Consider the following 17,195-nt stretch of genomic DNA (forward strand, 5'->3'; position numbering starts at 1 on the left):
GGGTATGCTGTCCCACCTGTGGCTCTCGTCTGCCCTCCAGGTAGGGCCAAACTGCAGGTAGTTGAGGCTGGCCTGGAATTGGGCAGCCCCCTTGCCGCAGCCTCCTAAGTGCTGGGAACCCACTGTGCTTCCAGTTGCACTCAAATCATGGAAAGCACAGTCCCCTGGAGCCCTCGAGGCCAAGCTGGGGAGTCTGCAGCTGCAGAGAGAAGGTCTGACAGGCAAGGCTGATGAAGGCAGTGTTTACTGAGCAGCCTCCATCTAAAGGAACAGCTTGCACAGGGTAGATACTGGAGTCATCCTATTATACACATGAGGCAGCAAAGGCCTCATGAGGGCAAGTAAAATAACTTCTGGCATCGCCCAGGTGGAGCACGGGAAAGCTGCGTCTCACCTAGGGGGCCAGCAGTCTGACCTGGCAGATGTGAGTGGGTGGGAGCAGGCCGGAGCTCAACATCCTAATCTCTAACTCAGGGCAAAGGTGTGTGTGGAGCTGCTCCTCCTCAGGTTTTTGTGCGAGGCAAACCTAGTGTAAACCTGGGCGTCCCAGTCCCAGAATCCCTGCCCTCATTCCATAGTTGCTGACTTGAACTACCAGGAAGCGGAATGGGTTTGCCTGACTTGCAGACTGGCATTGGAGTATGAGGTCTTGGGGACCCTGGCTGGCATCTGTCTCAAGCTCCTCATCTCTGCCCCAATTCACCTGCCACCTGGAGGGCTGGAAAGCAAACCAGACAGCACGGGAGTATTGTGTGGGCACACACTGACCTACACCACACCTCGGTGGACTCGGGCCCTAGGATGTGGGCGTCATCATTGTACCCACCTTCCAGAAGTGGAACTGAGGTAGAGAGGGAATTCTCCCAGGTGGCACAGCTAAGAAGTAGTCTGTGACAGGAACCCAGCTGTACCCATGGCATCACTGTCCCCCTATGGTCTTTCAAGAGAAGCAGCCCTCCAAAAACGAGGTGCACACACATAGATCATTTAAATCTATGTCTTATGTAGTTTATTGTGAGGAGACTACATGGAGTGTTCCCACCGGGATTCTCAGGCAGGGGGTACTGGCAGCACAGGGTCCATGTTTCCTTGTGGCATGGCTGAGGGGGAGCAAGGCCACTGCCAGCCCCCAGCAGCCATGCAGCCCTCCTCAGTCACTTCCCTTTGTGGCCTGGCCACAGAGCTGCTCCTATGTCAGACATTTAAAAAGCAGTTTCTGCTGATTTATATGCCTGGGCCCGACCCTTAGGCCCCCTCACAAAGGGGTGCAGTCTGGAGTATAGCAGGGACATAAGCTTGAGAAGGCTCCAAGTTCAGCGTGGGGCACATCCATCTAGGGAGGCAGGCTCTGGAGTGGCGTCTTGCATGTGGATGGAGCCAGGACAAGACCTTGGGTTTGTCCCGCACTTCCCCAGTTCCTGGAGACCCTGTCGTAGAAGGGTGGGGCCCACATCCTTCCCCAGCCAGCGCTGGTCCTGGCCACTCTGGACATGAGGTTTCAGCTCTGAGGCTGGCCAGGAACTGTCTGCCTGTATCTCCACCCCAAACCCCCTGCCTCCCAGACGTCTCCAGTTCTGTGTCGGAGTTCACCTCCCTCGGGTTCCAGGACCTCACATCACGCCCCCTGGAGTACCCTACAAGGAGATGCCAGCTTCACACGCAAAGAACACTCCTCTCTCCAGCCCCACCGAGGCCCCCCTAATTTTCCTGTCCACTCCAAACAGGCGCACCCCGCGCCCTGCGCCTGCCCCTGCCCACTTCTCCCCGCCTTTGGGCACCGACTTCTCCCACTCTAGGCACCTTCCTGCCCCAGGGCCTCCCCCAAGCCTCGCCTTCTGCCTAGAGTCTTGTCCTCCGAGTCTCTGCACCGCTCTCTCCTTCACCTCTTTCAGGCATTGCTTCGGCGTCACCTCCTCAGAAATGACCCCCAGGACCCCTGGGACAGTTTACAAGCTCTCCTTAGGGCTGCACAGTCTGTGGGTACCTTGTTCTGTCTTCACCATCCGTTTCCCCCGCACAGTTGTCATCTCCAGGAGGCAAGGACTTTGTCTTCTGTTTCTTCCTCCCCCGTCTCCCCAGCGTCCCCCACACCGGGTCTGGTACCGCACGGCCGGCACGCAGTAAATACTCAACATACACCACCTTCTCGTTACCTAGCAGTAACTTTCCAAGACCTCATCTCCAGGCCCTGGAAGCGACTTCGAGGAGAAGGCGCGGCGGATGGGGACTTCGACTGGGCCAGAGCCCCGGGAGACGTGCTCTGGGCGCTGGCTAGGCACGTCACGGAGGCTGCGGCGCAGGCGACAGTGGTGCCAGCCCCGGCGGATCTCTGTCTGCACCTGCAAAGGCGGGTCTCAGTGGCGGCGCCGTTCCCCGCACGACCGCCAGAGGGCGCGGGCGGGGCTCGCTTACCTCCTTGTTGATGAAGCAGTAGAGGACGCTGACCAGGAACCCCTGGCGGAGGAGGGGCGTGGGTTAGATTGCTAGGCAGGAACGGCGGCATTGTAACCACCCCTTAATGTGCACCAACTCTTGCCCAGCCCCAGGGAGTTTTGGAAGTCTCCACCCTAATCCTAATCTTACCAGGCCAGATTGCTGCGCAACAGAGACATGGCAGCAGGCGGCCTGAGTGTGAAGACCCCCTTCCCTACTTGCGCTTTCTAGGCAAGCTGCTTAGCCTCTTTGTGCCTTAGTTTCTTCATGTGGAAAGTGGGCCAACTATTTTACAACCCAGTGGTAGTTGTGAGATTTAAAGTACTATTAATATGCAATAAACTGAAGCACCTGGCATATAGCCTGCAGGCCTGCGCCACCAAGCACAGCCTCAATCAACGACTCAGCGCGCCCTAGAGGTGGAGCCGGCACAGCACGCCAGGGATCTAACGGCAGACGCTTTAGTCCACTGAGTATCTGACCAACCTTTGTTTGTTTGTTTTGGAGACACAGTCTTCCTGTGTATCCCAAGCTGGCCTCAAACTCGCAGTGATCCTCCTGCCTCAGCCTCCCCAGAGCTGGAATTACAGTTGTGTGCTACTATGCCTGACCACAAATTAATTAATTAAAAGTCACCAAACAGAGGTGGGCTCAGTCTCCAAGGCTCCCTCACTTACCTGTCCTCGTTCCCCACTTCTGGTCTCTGGGTCTGGAGCTGCAGGGGCCCTGGCCTCCCTGCATAATGCTGCTACTCCTCTGGCCTCATGCCGACTGTGTCTCTTCCCGGAGCATCCCCAGATATCTGCTGGCTGTGCCTCACCTGTTCAGCTCCCTGCTCCAGTGCCCCCTCAGGAAGACCTTCCCTGACCCCTTGTCCAAATACCACGCCCAGGCTGGGGATATAGCTCTTTGGCACAAGTGCCTGCCTGGCAAGTGCAAGGTCCTGAGTTCGATTCCCAGTACCAACTAAACAAATACCACCCCGAGCCAGGGAGATAGCTTAGTGGTATAAACACCTGCCTGGTGAGTACAACGGGATTGTGTTCAATCCCTGGTACAAAAAAGAAAAAAAAAAAAAAAACACTCCCAGCTTTCCCTGGATACCCTCGACCACCAACTAGGACCTTAACACTGAGCTGCATCCGCCACCCTGAAAAAATATTTTCTTTGGACATGCTAAGTGTCCCAGGCTGGGCTCCTGCCTCAGCCTCCCAGAATGCTGGAATTGCAGGTCTGCAACACAACACCACGCTGCATTTCTTACACTGCCCCCCACATCTGCCATGACATTGTATACATGGTGTGTTTAATGTCTATCTGTCTCCCAAAGGGGAGAAGTCAGAACCTCTTGGCTCTTGGCTATTTCTCTCCTCCATAAGCCCGGAAGTAAGTGCTCAACAGGGCCATGGATATAGCTCAGCGGCACAAGTATCAGCCTGGCAATCAAGATATCCTGAGTTCGATTACTGGTACCAATGAATAAATAAAGTACTCAATAATTTTTTGCAGAATTTGATGGACAGTCCTGTGAGGTTAGACTGGCATGTGACAAGACTGAGGCCAACAAGGTGAAGCAAAAAGTGGGGACTGAGTCAGGGCAAGTAAGTGCAGCACTGGCTTGAATTTTAAAAATCTAAGCTTATGGGGCCAGGGAGATGGCTCAGTGGAATAAGTGCTTCCCAGGCAAGCACAAGGGCCTGAGTTCAATCCCCGGTTCCGGAAAAAAAAAAAAAATCTAAGCTTAAATTGGAGCACTTCCTTATTTCTACACCTGAGGCACCTCACTCCCCTCATCCTACTCTTGGCCCAGAAGTGAAAGCTGCATAGCTGATAAGCTCCTCGGAAGTGACAGAACCTGAATTTGATCCCAGCTGTGGGGTCAAAGCCTGGAGTCTCTTCTTCTCAGTACTGCTGGGGTTTGCGGTCTCCAGTCTCAGTCCAACTGCCTCCGGGGCTCAGTACTTTGCATCGTGTACTTTAAAGAATAAAAGTGGGCCGGGGAGATGGCCCCCAGTTCAGTAGAATAAGTGCTTGCCTGGCAAGCACAAGGGCCTGAGTTCAATCCCCGGTTCCGCAAAAATAAATAAAAATAAAGAATAAAAGCATAAACTCCCAAGTCACACCCAACTGGGGGCGGGGGACTGCAGCCCGCGCCTGGAGCTCCTGCAGCCTGAAGTCTCTGCTCAGCCCGAGTACCTGGAAGGAACTGAGGAAGATCTCGAAGGCCAGCTTGGCAAAGCGCAGGGTACCCCGGGCCTGTTCCTCGGTCACTGGAGCGAACACCACCTCATGCACGCCCAGCAGAGGCACCAGCGTGAGCGTGGAGCGAGCCAGCCTGAGGACAGAGGGTGGCATTGGTTCCCAGGCTCGGGGCCGGCATCTTGCACCCGGTTCCCCTCTTCCCGGGATCCCCTCTCCCACCTCAGTCGATAATCCGGACAGCGCATCTGCCGCGTCCTCAACTTGGACACGAGGATGCCAAGAATACGCATGAAGATGAGGAAATTAATCTGTGAGGAAACAGAGGCTGAGCCAGACCCGACCGATTCTAGCGGCAGGAGGTGGCTCCCCTCTTCCCAGAATGGAAAATCTTTGAGGACTGTCTGGAGGGAGTGGAACCGGCCATACCAAGATGGTTAATAGGATGGGAGTGCGTATGATCCACCAAATGGCCTTGACATCATTCCGCTCCCAGCACCTGAGGGGGGCTGGGTATAAGTAAAAACTCTACACATGTTGGGCATCGCGAAGCTTTCACAGCCCGGGCCTCGCCCACATCATCTAAGACCCACCCCCATTCCTTTATACGCTCCGCCCCTTCCCCGGAGTAGGGTGCACAAACTTCCCCAGCTCCGCATTCCGTCAGACTCAGCCCACATTTGCTCCGCGCAGCCCAAATTCAGACCCCGCCCACGTCCCTCAAAGCTCCGCCCCCTCCCAGGCCCCGCCCCAGACCCTGCAACTTACTGTGTGTTCTCGTACAGGTACCTGACGATCACCCAGGGAATGACGAAAAGCGCGGGGGCCCCTGTGCAGACCCCGACCCCGCCCCCCACCCCGCCGCAGCCGTCAGCGTGCGCACTGGTCCCGCCAGGCCCACGACCCGCGGGATTCCTCTGCCGGGGAGGGGAGGCAGAAGCCTGGAGAGGAAGGAGACCCCCCTGAGGTAGACCAGTTGGGCAGTGGGGAGCTGAGGCGCGCTGGGCTGGGCGGGGTCAGGTTCGGGGCTCACCCCAGCCGAGGAGCAGGTAGCCGCAGAAGTGGCCTTCCTCCGAGCCCCCCACGAGCACCAGCAACCGGTGCAGGTACAAGCCCTCCACCAGCAGCCACGTGTAGTTGGCACCCACGCAGTACTGGGTCATGATCTGGGCCGTGCGGCAGGCAGCCAGGGCCTAGGTCGGACGGGGGCAGGGGGCAGTCGGGGAGGCGGGGGTCTCCCACTCCCATCTCTTGTCATCAAATATTCTCCCAGCCAATATCCCTACTGGTTGGTTTCTCTCGTTCTATTCTCTTTCCCTATCTGGCCATTCTGATCATCTTTACAGTTGTCACCTTCCTTTTGTCACCAGAGTCCCTCTTCCAGAACCTCCAAATATGGCCTACGCCACACTGCCTCCTAAGAACGGAACTTAAATGATAGTTTATGGACTCTCCTACCCCATTTACAAGTGGTATGGCCCAATTTGCTTCCAGCCTCTAGTTGTCTCCCTCTTCTAGTAAACGAGATAGTACCTCCCACCTCACCACCCATCTTATTTCTCCCATCCATCCTGGTCCCCCTCACCACCTCTCATTGATGGAAAAACTCAAACATAATTGAGATTAAGAGAAAAAGAGAGGGCTGGTGAGATGGCTCAGTGGTCTAAAGCACCTACTTAGAACAAGCTTAGCAAAGCACAGGGACCACAGTTCAATCCCCCAGCACCACAGGCCAGCCAGCCCCGCCCCCTGGTGGGCTGAGCTGGCTACACACGCACACACACGCACACACACACACACACACACACACACACACACACACCCCCCTTAAGAAAAAGAGAGACTAGAAAATTCCAGTAAGGGAGGTAGGCGGAGCTCAATGGTGGAGGAGGCTTTGAGTTGGGAGTGTCTGTCTCCACACATGTAAGTATTAAGTGGACCAGGTCCTCCTGGGAGAGGGGGGAGGCAGGTTCCCCTTAGGAGGAACAGAAGGAGGAGGCCCACCTTGTTCCATAGGGTAGGGGTCTGATCCCCAGGGTAGGGCCGCGGGGGAGGCAGCAGTCGGTCTCGAGTGAGGATGGCTGCCGCGCGGAGCATGAAGGATGCGAACAGGTTGATGTGGATGTAATTACGAGTGCAGTGGAGCCGCCTGTGAAATTTGAGAGGTGACCCGGGGATCCCTGAAGAGCTGTCCTCTGCCACACGAAGCTGCTTTTCCTTTTTTTTTTTTTTTTTTTGTCTTTTTGAGACAGGGTCTCACTATGCAGTTCAGCCTGGCCTTGAGCTCACTTTGTAGCCCAGGCTGACTCTGAACTCACAATGATTCTCCTGCCTCAGCCTCCCAAGTGCTGGGATCACAGGTGTGCACCACCATGCCCAGCTCAAATGAAGTTCCTTTGAACTTCATCTACCAATCCTTCTAGAACCATCCAAGGATGCTTAGAACTGGTGAAACCCACTGCCCTATCTTATTGGGAAGGCTGTGGCTCACCTCTCTACCACCACCACCAGGGCTGGGGGTCCCACCTGAAGAAACTCAAGATGAGCAGGGCTAGCAGCAGTGTGGCCAGGGACAGGGAGTACCCAATGGTGTACACAACCTGCAGCCGCTCCAAGAGCAGCCTCTGGTCCTGGTGGGGATAGGAGAACACAGAATGAGGCTCTTGGAGCCGGGGAGATAGCTCAGTAGAATAAGCATTTGCCTGGCAAGCACAAGAGTTCAATCCCTAATACCGCAAAAACAAACAAACAAACAAACAAACAAACAAGAATGAGGCTCTTCCCACAGGGCCAGGCAGGGGCTTCCCAGTGCCTCAATTTTCCTTTGTGCTCCTGCCCAACAGCCCTCTTTTCTCCTGAGCTACCACCTCCCCTTGTTGGCGTGGGGCTGATCCTGCTTCAGCTTGAGGGCTGGGGTGTTACCAGCCAGTGCGAGCCTTCTGTCTAACACACACCCACCCACTTGCAGATTCACCTAGGCAGGCCACAAGACTCAAGCCAGGACACTGTCAGTCCTGGGATGTGATGTTGGGGTCGAGAAGAAAGCTTGATCTTCCCAGGATCACTGGCTGGTAGGCTATGAATCTGGTATTAATGAGGAGCACTTTTTCCACCCCACATAAAAGATAAAGCTAGCACAGAGGAAAATGGGCATTATATGGTGAGAGATGGGCTGGTGAGATGGCTCAGTGGTCTAAAGCACCTACTTAGAACAAGCTTAGCAAAGCACAGGGACCACGGTTCAATCCCCCAGCACCACATGCCAGCCAGCCCCACCCCCTGATGGGCTGAGCTGGCCACACACGCACACACACACACAAATAAATAAAGTTTAAAAAAAATGTTATATGGTGAGAGATGATTCCCCACCATGTCATTTGAGCACCTAGGTCTCCCAGTGCCTGAAGCTGTTGCCTTACACCGGGTTTTCATTTTTTTTAAAAAAAATATTTATTTATTTGTGTGTGGGTGTGTGTGGCCAGTTCAGCCCACCAGGGGGCGGGGCTGGCTGGCATGTGGTGCTGGGGGATTGAACCATGGTCCCTGTGCTTTGCTAAGCTTGTTCCAAGTAGGTGCTTTAGACCACTGAGCCATCTCACCAGCCCCGGGTTTTCATTTTGAAGCTAGTGTTTCTCCTTTCCTCCTGTAAGCAAGTCCCAGTTGGGTTTCTATTACTTGGAAGCCCAAGCCCTGAGCTGTATGAGGGACTTCCTGTCCTTTCATTTTTCCCTAGACATCAAAACCCAGACCCCTGCTCTCTTATTACCTGAAACACCCCATTCTTCTCTGGGTCCTCACACTGAGTGTGGTCTCTCCAAGGTCCCCACTGCCCATCACTGCCACACTGGCGGAGGACGAAGCCTGTAGCCACTGTAGGAGGACAAGGGAGGGGATCAAAGGCACAGAGAGAGGTGGACACCGACTGTAGGATGTCACAGGCCTGTGTGCATCTTACCCAATCAGTGTTTGTTCAAACTCACCAGAGTGGTATAACCATTAATTCCATTTTATATATGGGAAATGGAGGGACAAAGAAGGTAAATACACTACCTGAAGCTGCATAGTCAGTGAGGCCAGGAAGACCAAACGGAAGAAAACAAAAAAACAGGGAGGAAAAGCCTCAAAATGAGATAAAACAAGAACCCTACAGTTCCGAGAGACATGAGGGGACACAGGAAGGGCAAGGGACAGAAACAGGAGAGTGTGTGCGAGCTGCAGGGTAGTGGTGCCCGGGCATATGGGACTCTGGGAGTGCTCACCGTGCTGGTGCCAGGGCAGGTACCAGGGACACGACGCACGGGCTGTGGTGTTGGGAGCAGCGTAGTCCCAACAGACATACATATCGAAAGATCCGTTGCAGGTAAGGCCTGGGGGGTAGATATGGGGACCAGATGCAGGGTGAACCTACTGTGCGGCGGGACCAGGCTTCTCGCTCACGTCAGCCCCGCCCATCGGGCCAGCCCCGCCCACCAGCCTTTACTCTCCCCCCCACCTTCCTAGCTGCTTTATTTTTTTAAAATTTTATTTATTTATTTATGTGTGTGTGTGTGTGTGTGTGTGTGTGGCCAGCTCAGCCCACCAGGGGGCGGGGCTGGCTGGCATGTGGTGCTGGGGGATTGAACCGCGGTCCCTGTGCTTTGCTAAGCTTGTTTTAAGTAAGTGCTTTAGACCACTGAGCCATCTCACCAGCCCATCCTAGCTGCTTTAGCTTGGGCTCCTCCGATCAAGGAGGTTTCTTTCCCCCTAGGAGGACTGTCCCACCCCAAAATCTCTTCTGTTTCCAGCTTCTTCCCTGAACTCTCCTACTTTTTGTTTTTGAAACAGGGTCTCTATTTTTTGTTTGTTTGTTTGGTGGAACTGGGGATTGAACTCAGGCCCTTGTGCTTGCCAGGCAAGCGCTTATTCTATTGAGCCATCTCCCCGGCACAGGACAGGGTCTCTATATAGTGCCAACTGGCCTTGAACTCACTACATAGCCCAGGCTGGCCTCGAACCCCCGGCGAGGCTCCTGCCTTAGCCTCCCAATGCTGGCCTTACAGACATGCGCCACCACACTGGTTCTCAGAGTCTTCTGCTGATCTGGGTCCCACTCCAGCCCTTACCGCCCTCAGGCCAGCTCCAGCCCCAGCCCCAGCCCACATCCAACCCAGATTCTCTTCTTTCAGATCCCGCCCCAGACCCCACCCTCAGCCTTGGGCCCGCCCCCAGCCCAGCCCTAGGCCTCAGCTCCGCCCGCACCCCAGCCCCCAGCCCTGGAGTTAACCTGAGGGCGGCTCCGCGGCATCCAGGGTCTCCTGGCATTCCCGTCGGTACTCTTCCCATTGTTGGTATAGCCCCCCCACCGTCTGTGCCCCAGAGCCTGTCTAGGAGACAAGAGAAGGAAGGACCCCCCAGGCGGACCCCCTCTCCCAGGCAACTCAGCTAACGAGGGCCGCGAACACCCTACACAGAAACTCTCGGAGGGGCTGTTTCTTTTCGTTTTGTTTTGTCTTTGAGACAGGGTCTCGCTATGCAGTTCAGGGAGGCCTTGAGCTCACTTTGCAGCCCACACTGGTTTCGAACTCGCAAGGATCCTCCTGTCTCAGCCTCCGGAGTGCTGCGACTGCAGGCGTAAGGCAATCTTGGGTAGCCTAAAAACCTCTGAGGGGTGTCTAGAAACAGCCAAAGGATTTACTACAGGAGACTGCAACCTTCCAGGAAGGTTGAAAAGGGCATGGTGACTGCCCCTTCAGGAGGATTTGTAGGGGTCGGGGAGCACAGGAAAATATCGAAACTTGAGTCTGAGCAAGCGGGGCAAAACTTAGTGAGAGGCCCTTCCCCAAAGTGAACTTCCGTGTCTATGGGTCCTCACCTGCGCCCTCCGGAGTGGCAGTCCCCACAGCGACAGCAGCAGCAACACCCGCAAGGGCCAAGAGTTCAGCATTGTGAAGGCGGAGAAGGGTCTGGAGGATCCCAGGGCCAAGTCATCCCCTTGTCCCTCGCCCTGGGTCTCTAACCTTAGCGCTCACCTGCCTTAGGGATTCCTGCAGGTGCGCGGGAGGCCAGGCCTCTGGAGATCTGGGCCGGGGCGGAGCCTGCTGGTGGGTGTGGCCAAATCTCACGCCCCGCTGCCCCGGCCTCCCCCAACTGTTGCTGGGGCAGCGGCGGTGGAAGGGAGGGTGTTTGCAGAGGGGGCTGTTGCCCTAGAGCTGCGCTGGGCAGAAGCGTTAATGTCACCCAAAGCCTAGACTTAAGAGACCCCGGGAGAGCTGGGTATTACCAAAGAGAAGAGAGAATAGAAACTGTCAGCCTAGCCAGGAGGGGAGCTTGCAAGACACATTTGAGTTTTCACTCGATCAGCCCAAGGGGCCTTCCAGTTGCAGGTAGGACCCCCGACCTTACAAAACTTTCTCCGATATGGTCAGATCAAGCCTACAGTCAGCGTGACAACCCCTCCCAACATCCAGACACTTAGAGACCAGAGAGGCATCAAACCCTGGGCTTAGATCTGCAGGGGTCCAGATACCTGAAAATCCTTTATTTTAAACCCCAGTACTCCCTGTCAACTCCCCGGGGCCACTGTGTAGGAGAGGGGGCCGCCAGGAGGATCTGAGACAGATTCCCAGATAGACAGCGCAAGAGACACAAAAGAAGAAATAGACTCCAAGAGGGAGTGACAATGAGACACAGCAAGAGACCAGAAACCGAAGGACAGAGAAAGAGACAAAAATGAGAGCTAGGAGACAAAAAAGAGGTAGGGACAGGTAAGGAGACAATAGCGGAAGAGACCTGGAAGCGTAGAAATAAAGCCCTCTGGATGCTCAGCAGAGACGGAGACGTAAAGACAGAGACACCAAGAGACAGACACGGAGACAGGGGACAGGGAGGCGGGAGACAAAGGTGCAGGGTGAGAAGGAGCCCGAGCTGGAAAGGGTCCCAGAGGCCCAGAGTAGAGGCGGGGGCGGGGGTGCAGCAGCCTCACCTGTCCCCAGTCCTGCTCCTGGTCACTTCCTCTGCCTCCGCCACTGCTGCCTCTGGTGCTTGCCTGTGCTCTGGAAGAGGTGACTGGCGCTGGCGGCCGGCCGGGGGGAGCCCTGGGCGGTGGGAGGGGGCGGGGCCAGGGCGGAACCGAGGCCGTGGCGAGGAGCTGGGGCAGGGAAGGAACAGGGGGCCTCAGTTGCCCCCGTCGCTGTGAGCAGCAGCAGCAGTGCAGTCAGTCGCTGTCACATGGGAGAGGAGTCGCAGTCTGAGGACCCCCACCCGGGACACATAATCTCCCGCCTCCACTGGGCCCTCAGGCCACAGAGCACACCCTCCCATGCAGCCTCTTACACACAGGGCCACAGCCGCACAGAAGTGTCACACACAGCCCCTCTGAGGGGCTTAGGCACAGAAGCCCGCGCACTGTTCCTCGGAGGCACGCGTTCATTCACTGGAGTGTGCCGCTGCCATCCATGCCCAGAGAGCCAGTCTCTCACCCACTGGGTGGCAGCCACCCCCAAGGTGACACAGAGGCCTATGTGGTGTGCGCTGGACTCCTACACACACACACACACACACACACACACAGCCAGTGTCCTACAGGCGGTGGGATGTTGCCCGTGACACACTCATTTTCACACTCACTTGTAGCTCAGAGCAGGAGTTCCAGGGATGATGTCACCTGGTTGACATATGCCCAGGTTGTGGGGCTGCTCACAGGGCAGTGCAGCTGTCTCCCAAGTCCAAAGTCACAGGCAGGGCTAGGGGTCCGCACAGCCGCACACACTGCAAATGACCTCCAGAGTCCACAGTGGTACCCCAAAACACACTCCCCAGCATCCCTCGGGCACATGCGTTCCCAAGCTCCCACACAGTCACTTGTACTGATGTGGTCACACAGATGCACGACTCTCCACGACAGTCGCAGCTGCACCCACAAGCCGCACACCTTCCAACAGGCATCGCACATGTGGTCCCGCCAGCACACGCCAACCCACAGCCTCACTGGGTCTCATGGCCATGGTGACCGCTGGGTCCTGCAGGTTTCCATTCTCTGCTTCCTGGCTCTTCCTCTGCCCTGTGTGGAGAGCATCAGTCCACGGGGAGGCTCAGAACCCGGTCCCCGCTCTCAGGCCCTCACCCCCCTTTCACACATATCACTGCCTCTTGCTCATCAATCACACCATAAGCGAGCGTGACCACACACTCCCCCGGGACCAGAAGATACGTGGGACAGAGGAGACCCTGCCCAGCTGCAGAGGAGAAACTGAAGCCCAGAGGCCTTGGAGGGGTGGGCACCAAGGGGTGGTGAGGGCCACACCACAGGCTGGAAGGAAATGAGTGAGGGGTGCAGGGGGCCTAGCCAGGGCCTAGCCACTGGGCCCTCCCTGCCCTCTGGCCCACATTCCTGGCGCCCTCCGGGTCCTGGGAAAGCTCATTCTGAAGTGGACAGGGAAGAGGGTCTGAGATGGCCCGGCACCTCAAGGAGAGGCTGGCTGGGAAGGAGTCGCCTAAGCCCCGAGAGGGTGGAAGGGTCACTGCCCTATGGGGGGAGGGGAAGCAGGGGTGAGGAGCTGAGGAGGTGTGAGAGACAGGAAGAGAAGAGAGAGCTGGAAGGGGAGAAAAGCGGGAGAGGAGCAGACAGGCAGAGGAAAGGAAGGGGGAAGGGGAAGGGAAGGAACTATTGCTGACAATCCCAGCACTCAGGAGGCTGAGGCAGGAGGATCACTTCTTGGGCTACATAGCGAATTCAAGACCAGCCTGAACTGCATGAAGAGAGCCTGTCTCAAAACGTTAAAGGCAGGGAGGGAGAGAAAGGAAGGAAAGAGGAGAGGAAAGAAGGGTGAGGAGCAGGAGAGAGCTAGGAAACGGAAGTGGACAAGTGGGGCAGTGTTACTGGGAGTCTGTAGGCCAGGCCAGAATGAAATATGTCTGCGCCTGGCCTCCTCGCCCCTTCGGGGCACACAGGCAGGGAAGGAGGGCAGATACCCGGGTGAGTCTCTGACTGGCCCTGCTCAGCTCTCTGGGGAGGGAACAGCAAGTCCCATGCTCAGGACTTCAGGCAGCCAGGAAGCCTGGCGGTGCTTTTCTGGCAGGCAACATGTGCCACAGCCCTGCTGCGTGGGGGACCCAGGGACCCCACTCTGCTGTGCCTGCCTCCCACTCCCTCTCCCCTGCCCCAGCCTCCCTTCCTTCTGCTGCCCCTCTCTGCACCGGCCCCTACCTGCGGTCTCCTCCTTTACTATGAACCCACCGTCCGCACTGCCTGGGCTTACAAAACTGTCTCTCCCCACTGCACCTCCTTTCTTTCCCTGGCTGGCTGTCTCATTCTGTCCCTTCCTCCCTTCTGTCACCTCCTCTTTCCTCCACCTGGTCCCCCCTTGCCAGCCTTTAGAAACTTTCTCCTCTCTTTCCTCCCTTCCCATCTTCTCTTTGGGTGCCTGCCTGCCTGCCTGCCTGCCTGCCTGTCTGTCTGAGTCACCCTCTCCATTGTCCCCAGGCCTGAGCTCTTGGCTCTGGTCACTCGCCCTCCACCCTCAGCACCGATCAGCAGGATGGAGGCCGAGAACTGTGTCTGCCCCATGGGGCCGCCTGGTGAGCAGCGCCTGCCTTAGGGGAGCTGCAGGAGCCTGGGGTGCGGGCAGATGGTACAGGAGAAATGAGGCAGAGAGATATGGGAAAAGGGGGCGCCCCATGGGGACCAAGGCCAGAACTGGGAGGCTGCGCAGGCCCCCTGAGATTCAGGACTGTGGGGAAGGAAGCCGGAAAGCCAGCAACCCTGAGAATGACACACACAAAGATGGAAAGACAGAGAGAGAGGTGGTAAGAGAGAGACAGGAGACAGCCAGGGGACGACATGCCACCACCACAGGGCAATGGAGACCTAGACCCAAAGAGACAAGAGCCAGGAGACAAACCAAAGGGAGTGTGACACATGGAGACACAGAAACTCAAAGATGGAAGAGACCCCTAGCTATCTAGAGATGGAAACTTGAAGAGAAAAGCACACATGGGCGGGGAGATAGCTCAGTAGAATAAGTGCTTGCCTGGCAAGCGCAAAGGCCTGTGTTCAATCCCCGGTTCTGAAAAAAAAAAATAAAATAAATAAATAAATAAATAATAAAGCACATAAAATATAGGGGTTCAAAGAGGGGGAGGAGGACTTAGAAAAACAAAAACAGAGGGGGAGGGGGACCCAGAGAGGGTGAAGGACAGAGAAAAACCCAAAGAAACAAGATTTAAGAAACAGGATGGGTGTGGAGGTGCATACTTAGGATTCCAGCACTAAGGGAGGCTGAGGCGGGATTTCAAGTTTGAGTCCAAGCTGGGCAATTCAGGGGCTTAGCAAGACCCTGTCTGAAAGAAGAAATAAAAATGGGCTGGGGATGTAGCCCAGTGTGGAAGCTTTGGCTTCGCTCGGCCTCTTCTGGGACTTGGGATTGGGGGAGGGCGGTGCTCGTCTCCATAGCGACCGCCCCAGATGCTGAGGGCAAATATTGTCCTGGCCACAAGCAGCGGACGATGTTGACATAATCTGGAGCTGGGTGAGGTGGGGGTGTGGTGTCCAGGGGCCCAGAGGCAAGGATGGGGGTTCGCAAAGCAGAGGGCCTCTCTGGGGTCCTCCAGGCAGCTCCACCCTCTGCACCTCCAAATCCTGAGTGCACAGGCCCCCTGGCCAGCCGGCGCTGAGTCAGTCCTGTGGGGGCTCTCTGCTGCCCCCTGTTGGTAGCGGACAAGCCTTGAAGCAGCTTCGCTCTCATCTAGTCCTTCCTGTGCTCCGCACAGCCAGGGCTCCCCGGTTTTTTTTGTTTTTTGTTTTTTGTTTCTTCCTTATTAGACTAGGAAATATAATTTATTTCATAAAAATTAATTTTGTGGGGCTGGGGAGATGGCTCAGTAGAACAAGCACTTGCCTGGCAAGAGCAAGGGTCTGAGTTCAATTCCCAGTTCTGCCCCCCCCCAAAAAAAAGATTAATTTTGTTACAATAGGAATTTTATTTTATTTATTTATTTTTTTTTTGTGGAACCGGGGATTGAACTCAGATCTTTGCGTTTGCCAGTCAAGTGCTTATCCTACTGAGCCATCTCCCCAGCCCCTACAATAGGAATTTTAATCGTTATTTACAGGTTGTAGTTTACAGAACGGGCAGAGGTGGGATTGGGGCCTTCCCTGCAGTACTGCACCCCTGGGACATATAACCATGTCTCAGCCCAGGTAGGGTCCAGCCCTTTTTCCCTAGAGCTGTCCCTGCACCCAAGCTCCTGGTCACCTCTTGGAGGACCTGTGAGGGGACCCTGCTCAGTTGCCTGTGCACAGGGGCCATGGGCCATCTGGGAAATGAGGAGGGTCCCAAGCAGAAAGCTGGGCCCAAAAGGAGGCAGACAGGCACATAGGAGATACACAGACCCTGTGGACGAAGGGCGGGCAAAGCAGGCACAGAGGGGGCCACGTGCCACACAGGCGTGGCAGATGTGCACTTGGGGGGTCCCAATGTGCCAAAAGATATAGCACACATGTGCACACACACACACACACACCTCTCCCTCCCAGTACCTTCCAGGATTTTGCTGAGCTTCTCGGCCTTGTCTCCAGGCCTTCCTGACTCCTCAGGCTCTTCTAACTCTCCCAACCTTTTCCCTTGCACTTTGCCTCCTTGTGTGTGTGTGTGTGTATTTAGTACAGGGACTCACTACGTAGATCGGACTCGTAGTGATCCGCCTGTGTTTAGCCCCCCAAGAGCTGGGATTACAGGCACCATGCCAGTCTCAATCGCTGTCTCATTGTGCCCTGGGAGTGGGGCTGGCACGGCATGCGTAGGCTCGAACTCCAAGCTGTTGTGCTCTGCCTAAGCAGGCACTTTAGTCTACCGAGCTATCTGGACAGCTTTTCTTTCTTTCTTTCTTTCTTTCTTTCTTTCTTTCTTTCTTTCTTTTTTTTTTTTGAGGGTTTTGATATGTAGTTCAGGCCAGCCTCCATCTCATAGAGATCTTCCTGCCTCAGCCTCCCAGAGTGTGGAGCTATGCCCAGGTGCTCTTCCTATCTTTGGCCATCTTCCAGGCCCATCTCCAAGTTGATTTATCCATCCTCTCTGCAAAAAGTTCTTCCCTTTCTTGGACTCTGAGCCCTGGGGAGCTGGGTTAGGGCTGTCCTGGTCACTGCTGTCTTCCTGTGCATTGGGTACCAGGCTCTGCCTTTACAATGTTGGGGATTGTAACAGGAAGCTGTCATCCTGTGACCGGTAGCTGTCACCTGGCTTCATGAAACTTTTACCCCAAATGAAGACCTAAATATGGAGATCAACACACAGTAAAAAGGAGAGAGAGAAAGACAAATAGAAAAAAAAAGTCAAAAGAACGGGGAGGAGAGTGGTGCATGCCTGTAATCCCAGCACTTGGGAGGCTGAAGCAGGAGGATTGTTGTGAGTTCAAGACCAGCCTGGGCTACAAAGTGAGCTCAAGGCCAGCGAGAACTGCATGGTGAGATCCTGTCTCAAAAAGAAAAGAAAAAAAAAAAAAAAAAGACTGGGGAGATAACTCGGTGGCATAAGCGCCTGCCCTGCAAGCTCAAGGACCCGGGTTTAATGATTCAGTCCCAGATACTG

At 55.5% G+C, this 17,195-nt stretch overlaps 1 protein-coding gene across 2 annotated transcripts; it reads right to left on the reverse strand.

The window, feature by feature from the left end:
- Window positions 1-1,007: 1,007 nt before the first annotated feature.
- Gipr (gastric inhibitory polypeptide receptor) lies at window positions 1,008-10,686 on the reverse strand. 2 transcript variants are annotated; one of them, XM_023704465.1, is made up of 13 exons: window positions 10,484-10,686; window positions 9,896-9,995; window positions 8,892-8,999; window positions 8,399-8,502; window positions 7,159-7,262; window positions 6,637-6,781; window positions 5,666-5,825; window positions 5,401-5,461; window positions 5,062-5,131; window positions 4,855-4,943; window positions 4,630-4,768; window positions 2,414-2,454; window positions 1,008-2,349 (listed from the first exon to the last, which is right to left on the reverse strand). In XM_023704465.1, the coding sequence occupies exons 1-13, from the start codon at window positions 10,553-10,555 to the stop codon at window positions 2,154-2,156; spliced, it is 1,389 nt and encodes a 462-aa protein (XP_023560233.1). In that variant the 5' UTR covers window positions 10,556-10,686; the 3' UTR covers window positions 1,008-2,153. The 2 variants fall into 2 exon arrangements, with proteins under 2 accessions (XP_023560233.1, XP_004644460.1); XM_004644403.2 differs by having other exon boundaries at window positions 1,008-2,339; window positions 2,413-2,454.
- Window positions 10,687-17,195: the final 6,509 nt, after the last annotated feature.

This window comes from Octodon degus, unplaced genomic scaffold (genome assembly GCF_000260255.1).
Source record: "Octodon degus isolate 3935 unplaced genomic scaffold, OctDeg1.0 scaffold00197, whole genome shotgun sequence".
Taxonomy (NCBI): Eukaryota; Metazoa; Chordata; class Mammalia; order Rodentia; family Octodontidae; genus Octodon; species Octodon degus.

Coding starts and splice junctions, on each gene's coding strand:
- Gipr (XM_023704465.1), bottom strand. CDS start 10,555: ATGCTGAACTCTTGGCCCTTGCGGGTGTTGCTGCTGCTGTCGCTGTGG. Junction 6,782..7,158: donor CTCATCTTGAGTTTCTTCAG/GTGGGACCCCCA, acceptor CAAATTTCACAG/GCGGCTCCACTGCACTCGTA. Junction 5,826..6,636: donor CCCCTACCCTATGGAACAAG/GTGGGCCTCCTC, acceptor CGTCCGACCTAG/GCCCTGGCTGCCTGCCGCAC.